Source organism: Crocuta crocuta, unplaced genomic scaffold (assembly GCF_008692635.1).
Source record: "Crocuta crocuta isolate KB4526 unplaced genomic scaffold, BGI_CrCroc_1.0 scaffold2174, whole genome shotgun sequence".
In the NCBI taxonomy this organism is placed as follows: Eukaryota; Metazoa; Chordata; class Mammalia; order Carnivora; family Hyaenidae; genus Crocuta; species Crocuta crocuta.
The window spans coordinates 108,525-117,803 of NW_027532818.1; the positions used below are offsets into that span (position 1 = coordinate 108,525).

A 9,279-nucleotide genomic window follows, 5' to 3' on the forward strand; every position below is an offset into this window, starting at 1 on the left:
TCAGTGCAAATAAAGATGACTATAAAAATGAACTGGATTGGGATTTTATTAGAATATTTTTCTTGACAAAGTTCTATTCTCTTCTTCTGTCCAGTACCTTCTCCATCACTTGGCTGATTCAAATGGTAGAAAAGTAAATAAGGAGAAGCCTACAATATTTGGGATAATCAGAAGAAAGAACAATGCTTTGACAATATATATGCTCTTAATGAATACGTTGCTTTCACTTTGAAATCAATCTAAGGCTGTTTTGGCAAGAGCTACGTTTCCCTTTTCAATGAAACGTTCTAACAATTTATCAACGTGACAGTCTGTAGTTACAGGTTGGAGGTTGGAAAGCAACTTCTACTAATCCAAGAAATGCATCACTACCCATTTTCCTGACCTTCAGATGGCCCGTTTCAGCTACCTCGCAAGAGGTTGCATGTTAAGTTTGGATTCTAAGGTGCCGATCATACGGACTTCCTCTGGAGGCCCCAGTGTCTGGTCCTGTCGACAGTTTCCTGAACCTTTTTCTAAGGCATCACGTGAAAAATTAACAGGGAACACCCATTCCTTGGAAATGTCCTTGATGTAATCAGCGACACAAAACTAAGGACCCTTCCTAAATAATTGGAAGGGGGTTTCAACCCACACCAGGCAAAGCTAAACATCTGCTGTCAGTTCCCACGTTGAAGTTTCGATTTTTCCTACTGGAAAAAAAAAAAAAAATCACACCAGCACAACCTTTGCGGTATCAACAATTTCACTCCTTTAGGGTGTAAAAAGAGAGCTGGGGCATGAATGGACAGATGTGGCTTTACCTAGGTTATTATGGTTTCAAATGTGACATAACTGGTGATCGATTCTTTTAAACTTTCTCAATTAATGCATCATCTTTTTGAGAATATACAAACGTGGAAGCAGTTACAGTAGGTGGGCTTCAGCAGGCTTGGGGATCGCAGACCTGAAACCTAGGAATTCCAGAGTTTTCAGAACCAAGGCGAGTCTTCTGTAAATGAAGTTGACAATTTCTCTTGAGGGAGATTGGCGATTTCTCTAAAATGTCCACTTTGTCAAAGACTGCCACCTACCTGAAATTCTCAACTTTAGAGAAGATCGCTGTGGTGTGAGAGTATCTTGCTGAGGAGTGTTAGGATTCTGACATTCATTCCCCTGGGCTTTGTTCACCAGATTCTCGCTTCTCTTGCAGGAGAAATGGTTCCTCTCATCTGAGCTTTGCACACAGTGCTGGGAGGAGGGGCTGAATCATACGCGAGGAAGGTACTGCACCGAATGACCCAGGAAACAGGAAGGGGCTGGGATGGCAGAAAGGCAGAGCCTCGGGGTTTGTCAGGGAGGGCCCCCAACAGGTCTCCATCCCTGTAGGGTAGCCCTGGGTCACGGACACACCTATCCTGTGTGTAAGCGCACAGGCTTGGGGCCCGGTTCTCTTGTTTGACTCCTAGCTCCTGCATCCTCTGGTCATCATGGTCATCCGGCCTCAGACCAATTCTTAACTTGTTTTGCCTCAGTTTCCCCGCTTATTAAGATGGGATAAGAACAGGGCTTTTGTGAGGTTTAAGTTCGCCAATACATGTCAATTACTAAGATTAGCGCTCAACATTTATTTGGCCTGTTTGCTATTATTTTCAAAATTCATCACCAGGATGTTTAAAATCTTTTACTGGGTTAAAAAAAATGTTTTTCTAGGCCATACCTCCAAACTTCGAACGTTTATGTGATAGCTAAAAGACTAAAGTTGGAATGGCCTATTGTAGCAATGCCTATGTTCTCGAATATGCCATCTATAAATTGAATTAAACCAGAAGCACATTTCTAATGACCCAGAAAACTGCTTTTCATGGGAACAACTGCTGAATTCTGGGCTGGAACCAAGCCCTTTGTATGGACATTTACTTATTCTGTGAGGATTATTTCATGTAATCATCAAAACAAAATTAAGGGCTAGATACTATTACTTTTTTTAAAAGGTTTTAAAAAAACATTTACTTATTTTTGAGGGAGAGCACAAGTGGGGAAGAGGCAGAGAGAGAGGGGGACAGAGGATCCGAAGCGGGCTCTGCGCTGAGAGCAGTGAGCCCGATGCAAGGCTTGAACTCACAGACTGTGAGATCATGACCTAAACCAAAGCTGGACGCTCCACAGACCATGGCCCTAGATACTATTATCTTTATTTTGCAGGTGTGGAAACTGAAGCATTGAAAGGTCACATCATTTGTTCACAGTCCACAGGTAGGAGGCCAGGGAGCCGATCATCAAGCCAAGGTGACTGGATTCCAGAAGCCATGCTCCTGGTAACAAAATGACATAGCGCCCTTTCCTAAACTGACTTCATGACCGAGTCGGCTAATATTAAAGCTTAGATTTGCTTAGAATGACTGGCGTGTGTCTCAAATTAAGACCACACCATCTCACAGTGTATTCTTAGTACTCACGTATATTAGAACAGGGAGAAAGCACACACGTCTACATTTAGGGTACTGCTACCTCTGGGTGCATATGTGCACAAGGACTGCCTACCACCTCCTCTTCTGTACTACAGCCTGGGGCCTGGGCTTTCGCAAACACAACGGACGCGTAATAAAAGCTGCTCTACCGATGCTGTATGTTATAATCAGTGTCTACAAATGTATTTTACAATATAATATTTTTGAATGCTGGGTGCTAATTGGATGTGATTCTCTCAATTTTGTCTGTAGGACTTTCCTCGGCACCTCAGAATGAATGTTGGGGGGGCACTTGGGTGGCTCAGCTGGTTAAGCATCCAACCCTTGATTTTGGCTCAGGTCGCGATCCCACGGTTCATGGGATCAAGCCCCACGTTGACTGGCAGCCTGGAGCCTGCCTGGGATTCTCTCTCTCTCTCTCTCTCTCTCTCTCTCTCTCTCCTCTCTCTTTGCCCCTCCCCCTGCTCACGCTAAGTAAATATGTAACCTTTTTTTTTTTAAGAGTGAATTTTGGACCATCCTTTACGCAGTATGTGTTGAGGGCCTGTTAAGATCGATTTTCAACAGAGACGAGGCTATTTATTTTATAGAGAATCAAAGCAAAATGCAAAGGCTGGGCCAGTCATATGGTGAATGACCCAAAGATCGTTTTCTCTTTTAAATAAACAGTCCAGTGAGAGATGAAAGACATAATTCGGCTGCAGAATGGATAGGATCAAAATGCATGGTTTCAACGACTCAAACAGAACATGGCGCTAAGTCTGAGGATTCAAAGAATAAAGAAAAATGTGTTCCGCCCAGAAATACGCTTCACGTTGGATGGGCAACGAAAAATGGAAGTTTTCTTGACATCAGAACTGTTTGTGCTGATGTGGGATTTAGAATTTCAAAGCGCTGCGGGACAATATAATAAACCGCGGGCTGCAAACAGCTTTCCAACTGTGTGCTTAGAGACGGTGCCTTCACTGGGACATGAGTAACACATTGCGGTTTCAGGGCAATTCAAGGGTCTGGAAAGAAGAGGATTCCAGGCTTATTCCAGGCAGCTCTTGCTTTGATTCTTGGGCCTGGAGCCGGGGTCGGGGTGAGGTGGGTTACTCACCTCCCGAAACAAGTGTTCTCCTGAGGCGTATCAATGCTGTGTGCACAGCATTTGTGCATCCTACCTCTACAGGATTTCAGAAGGAGCAGCAGGCACTTAACAAACAGCCACTTGAAGTGACTCGATAACAATAACCACAGCTAACTTAGTTGAGCATCTACTATATGCTCAGTTGCACCAAACTCTCTACGTACATTACTTCAGCCAGACCTCACAATGAACTTGAGAGGTACTTGTCTTCACGAGGGCTCCCCCAGCCCCCAGCAGAACCTGAAACAGGATTTGAGTGCAGAGGGTTTATTTGGGAGGTGATCCCTGGGTCTCATCAGAGAGCCAGGCCTGGATCCCTTGTGCTGACAGCTCAGAGCCTGGAGCCTGCTTCAGATTCTGTGTCTCCCCCTCTCTCTGCCCCTCCCCTGCTCGCTCTCTGTCTCTGTCTCTTAGTGCTATATAAACATTAAAAAATAAATAAATAAAATCAAGGTCATAGCCAGTAGAGGGCAGAGCTCAAAGTTAGAGTCAGGCTCTCCTAGGTCCTGAGCCTCAGCTGGTGACCATTACACCAAACGGCCCTTGACAAGTGAGTCTGGATGATAAGTGTTCAGATTCGGTGGCATGAAGGAGCGCTTGACCATCATGCAATACGAAAAGCTGATCTACTCCATTTCGTCTCTGCGGGGCCTCTCCAGGTTATGGCATCCCTCCTCCCGATCCACCCACGCACGTCCCACACAGGCAGCCGCTCTCACTCTCTCTCCCTGTGTCTTTGGGAAAGTTCCAGAAGGAGATCATGAGCACCTGTGCACAGAAGGTTAGAAACCACAGCACCGAGTGACTGGAGACTGAGTGGCTGTGTAATCCCACCCAGCCCGGTACAGGAAGGCCTCAGAGAGCCAGGCCTGGAGGCCTGCATGGTGAACGGGCCGCTGGGCAGGGCTCCGGGCTCCACTCCCAGGTACCTGGCCAGCCTCTTGAAGAGAGAACATAGCCTCCGCCCACTGTTCCCAGTCCGCCTCAGAAGTCCCTTTTATTTCACATCCCTTAAGTATCTACAGGCGCCACGTACACTTTTCCATACTGTTTCTTCCAGATGAAATGCTGCCCAGTTCTTCCGGCGGTTCTGCAGGGAATTTGAGTTCCAGACTCATCCTCCTTGGCTACATTCTTTTGTACACACTCGCCTCCAGTGGTACTCAACCACAGCCCCCCGGGGTACTGTGAACTTTGATGGCTGTGGGGCTCGATGTCTACCACGGTGCGGACACTTTCTTTTTTTGCCATCACAGAGCGGCTGCTCCGCCGTGTCATCAGGAGCACTGGCCACATAAAGACATGAGACAGGCCAAGGCACAACTTGAAGCCAGATGTGTGGAAGACGTGGGAAGCCTGCTAAGGGTATATAGGACAATGGAGTCAGGGCAGTGAACAGATCAAGACACACGATGAGCCACTGTGGAAAGCGACCACACCGGGGCGCCTCCGTGGCTTGGGTGGTTGAGTGTCAGACTTCACTCGGGTCATGATCTCACAGTTCGTGGGTTTGAGCCCCGCGTCGGGCTCTGTGCTGACAGCTCAGAGCCTGGAGCCTGCTTCGGATTCTGTGTCTCCCTCTCTCTCTGCCCCTCCCTGCTCGCGCTCGGCCTTTCTCTCAAAAAGAAATAAACATTAAAAAAACTTGTTTAATTACAACATAAAAGGGACAAGACCAGATGGGTAAACCTAAGTGACTTCAAACATTATGAGACACTTTCGCCAGGACAGTACATGGCGGCCACTCATCGTCACTTCTAGTTTTCTCTCCGCACACACGGCAGGGCCACGTATGAGTGAATGGACAGCTGGCGTGTGGTTGTCCACGCTTCTTTCCCTGCCTTGACAAACCCCGAGGGCTTCGATTGGTACTGTGGCACCCGAAGATGATGGGGCCTCTGTCAGCATGGCTCCCCGAGGGACCCCACGGAGAAGAAACACCCCGACAACTCTCTTCACACGCAGCGCAAGTGAGAAACAAACCATTGTTGGTGTCCTAGCTGACGGGAGCGCTGACATTTTATGGTTCTACATCTGGTTCATCAATGTAAGACGTTAGCGCCTATGCAGTAAGGAATTCGCCCACAAAGGCAATGAGACTCTGCTAAAAGCGTGAACCAAGGTTTGAGGATAACCGAGAAAGCGCCGTCGGNNNGGCTTCGTCCCACTGCCTTTTGGCGGTGTGTTCTGGAAGATGTTCTGATTCATGTGGTTAACAAGCTTGCGGTTCGAAGCCACCGGCATTTGAGGATTGCTTGTTACTGTCCCATCACCTACTCTCTCTCGGCAGACGACGTGAGCGCAGCGCCACGTGTCCTTAGATCTTCTCTTCAGCCTTTGAGAGTACATTGTGAGCAGACAGAAATCCAGAGCCTTTGCTGCTCTGCAAGCTTTAGCGCCCACAACTTCAGTGAGTACTGAAGATGTGGTCTGGTTAGCAGAGGAGACAAGGCTGAGTTGGAGTTTTCGAACGTTGCATGCACACGCTACCACACGTGCACAGAGAGAGAGACAGACAGACAGACAGAGAGAAATGAAGGGAGGAAGGAGAGAAGGCTCTAGTGAGAACAGCTAAGATGCCAGGAGCAAATCCCACTTACCAGAACACTGAAGTCCACTGCCTCTGTATCCCTGCTTGCATTTACACTTGAAGGATCCCTGGGTATTGAGGCAGCTGGCATAGAGGCTGCACGGAGGGGTATTCCCAGCACATTCATTTATATCTAAAAATGTGAACGCTCCCGTGAACAGCTGTGCAACGGCCGGGCTTCCTAGAAGCCCGGCTATCCCTTGCACTTGAGCAACGCTAGGGCCGACCCTGCAACACCTGCCACCAAGCCACGTGGGGCCTGAGAACCGGGATGCCGTCAAATCTCCCAATGCCCAGCCTTTGCCCGACGCCGGCACACAGGGAGCTGGGGAGCCCCCTGCAGCCCCCCACAATCTCAACTGCTGATCACTACTGCTGAAAGCTAGAAGATGTTTATGTTTTTTGCTTCACGTTTTCATCTGTCTAATTCAGAATGAAATAACAGCATCAGACAATATATCCCACATGTGGAAGGGCTCAGAACTCCTAACCGACAAAGGAGAAGGTGGGTTATGAGCCACGGACGTCATCTGAACTCCTAGGCATTTTGTTTCAAGGCTGCCAGGAGCAGGGCCGGGCTGGTCGGAGCTCGTCTGCTGGACCCAGACCAGGAAAGTTGGCCGAATCCCACCCAAGCGAGAAGTTCATTAGCCCTCTCCTGCACCTGACTTGCTATCCACGCTTTGGGAGACCTATGCACACAAAATAGCCCATTGTTTTAAATTCAGCCACCAAAGGAGCTCAGATGCTAATCTTAATCCCTTAAAATCACAAGATGGGATTTCTCCTGGAAGCTCTCCACGGGAGGTCCCACCCTGTCCAGTGGGACCCTCGAGGGACCCGGGAATGGGCTACTTCTCAGGGACACAGCAGCACCGGGCTATGGGGTCCAAACCCGCGAGAAACACGGAGGTGATGAGCCGGTGGAGAACGGCCTCTGTGTTTGAAAAGATCTGCGTGAAGCGCTGTGGAGTCTTCACAAGACGGTTCAAACTTCTGGAACCAACTGTGGCCGAGGGGCGCTCACCCAAGACGCGTCCTGGGCCGCTCTGGATGCGGGGTGGAGAGAAATCCCAGTCTCCCCCCAGCCTCGAGCTTCACGGTCATGCACACGTCTGCTCCACGTGTTACACGAGTAGGCGTCTACAGGGAGCCCAGATCTCTCTCCACCGAAGGGCAGGCCCCGTCCCAGGTACATCAAGGGCACTGCAGACACGCCCAAGGGCTCCGAAACACCCCACGTCCCTGGCTCATTTGGACTTGGAATCCCTTCGCCAAGGGCCCAAATATTTTCTTTCACAGAGATCAGGCTAATAGCTGACTGAGACCAGAATCTTATCAGAAAGTGGTGATCTGGAAAGCCAACATCTTAGGCCATTTGGAGCTTGAACCATGACGCTCCTTCACCCCTGTGTCTGACGCCACCCCCAGAGGAAACTGCTATGAACAGAGCACCGAGATCAAGATCAAACAGGCCTTTTTTGGCTTCCTTTTGTGCTATATTGTTTCCATTTTTCAATATGTGGCTGGAAAGTCAAAAATTAAAAAGAAAACCAACCAAATTTTTAACCCACAAAAACCACCTTAAGATATTTGCCCCCAGAACAAACGATACCCACTGAGGTCCCTTACTTTCGACCTTGACTGACCTGGCTTCATCTAATTCATCTCATCAGACTTCCCTCAAAGCCAGAAACAAAAAAACGGGACCTTTTCTGTATTGTTAAACTGGTCAACAACAGACTGTTCAACTGACAGACTGAGTTGGCCTCAGAATGCCCGTAGATGAAGACTAGAGGTTTGTCGGGGAGACAAAAAGGGCAGACGGTGCCACTCACTCTTACCTACACAGTCATAGCGGCCACGGACATATTTCAGTTCGAAACCAACGTGACATTTGCAGTAGTAGCTTCCAAACGTGTTCACGCATCTTCGATTGTAAGGGCAGATGGCTTTAGCAGAGGCACATTCATCGACATCTATGGTGTAGAACCAGAAGGTGTCAGCGATAGCCAGAAAGGCACTCTCCCTGCCAATTGCACATGCGCACACGCACTCCAGTTTCTCGCATCACACCCTCGGGGGGTGTTCTAGATGCCCTCACCACACTCACAGCTCTGCCTTTTATGTGTTTCTATCATGCCGTACATCTCGTCTTAGACACATTATCTCTCTGCCACGTCGCTACTTCCAATTCGCATCTGTCCTGGTAGGCCCTGGCTCTTCTGGGGCAGGGAGGTGTCGGGCCCTGGGTACATACCCACTACAGACTTGGTGGCTGAATTACTACTTTCCCAGCCATGTATACTGTATCGTGCACACAATGCAGTCCGGTAACTGCGCTTTCCATAAACCACATACACATGTTAAATTCTGCCTTCTACTGAAGAATGATTTCATTAGCATGCTCCTCCAAGGCTCCTGCGACACTGACTCAAGTCACAGACATGTGGTTTCCTTTTTAGAAATGTTTATTTTTGAGAGAGAGAGAGACAGAGACAGAGCGTGCGCAGGGTGGGGAGGGGGAGAGACACAGGGAAACACAGAATCCAAAGCGGGCTCCAGGCTTCTAGCTGTCCGCACAGAGCCTGATGCAGGGCTCAAACTCATGAACCATGAGATTGTCACCTGAGCCGCAGTCGGCCGCTTCACCGACTGAGCCACCCAGGTGTCCGAGATATGGTTCCCTGAAACTGCACCTAAACAGAAATTGTGGGTCACACGTGATGATGGAACTTTCACAGACAACTGGGTGCCCTCCTTCCCTTGAGAGTCAGGTTACCGACGATGCTCTGCAACGCAGAGCAAAATAGCCAGACTCGGGCTTTGCGTTCACTATCAAATCGAGCAGACGTTTTATGTCGTTCGTTGGGACCTATGGGTAAACATGCAGGCGCGTGCTGACTCAGTGCTCCCTTGGCATTCTTAAGATACTACGTAAGTGTCAGACTGACCAAAATCATTTCTCACTGACCACTTCCATGTAGATCAGCTTTTCTTTCAATAAAAAAGGCACCAGTCAAATCAGAGGTGGTGAAAATTGCATTCAGTTTGCACAAATTAGCCTTGTCATATGTTATCTTATTTTTCTGAAGAAAGCTAAACTC

The 9,279-nt window shown here is 48.5% G+C and overlaps 1 protein-coding gene across 7 annotated transcripts in view; it reads right to left on the reverse strand.

Moving 5' to 3' along the window:
• Positions 1-9,279, reverse strand: part of EGFL6 (EGF like domain multiple 6) — a 117,294-nt gene that overhangs the window by 12,072 nt on the left and 95,943 nt on the right. For 6 of the 7 annotated variants that reach the window (XM_077780997.1, XM_077780996.1, XM_077780999.1 and 3 more), the window contains 2 exons: positions 8,017-8,151; positions 6,183-6,305 (listed from right to left, as the gene is read on the reverse strand). In XM_077780997.1, coding sequence (XP_077637123.1) covers positions 6,183-6,305; positions 8,017-8,151 — 258 coding nt within the window. The remainder of the gene's footprint in view (positions 1-6,182; positions 6,306-8,016; positions 8,152-9,279) is intronic. The other variant, XM_077781001.1, reaches the window with a different exon arrangement.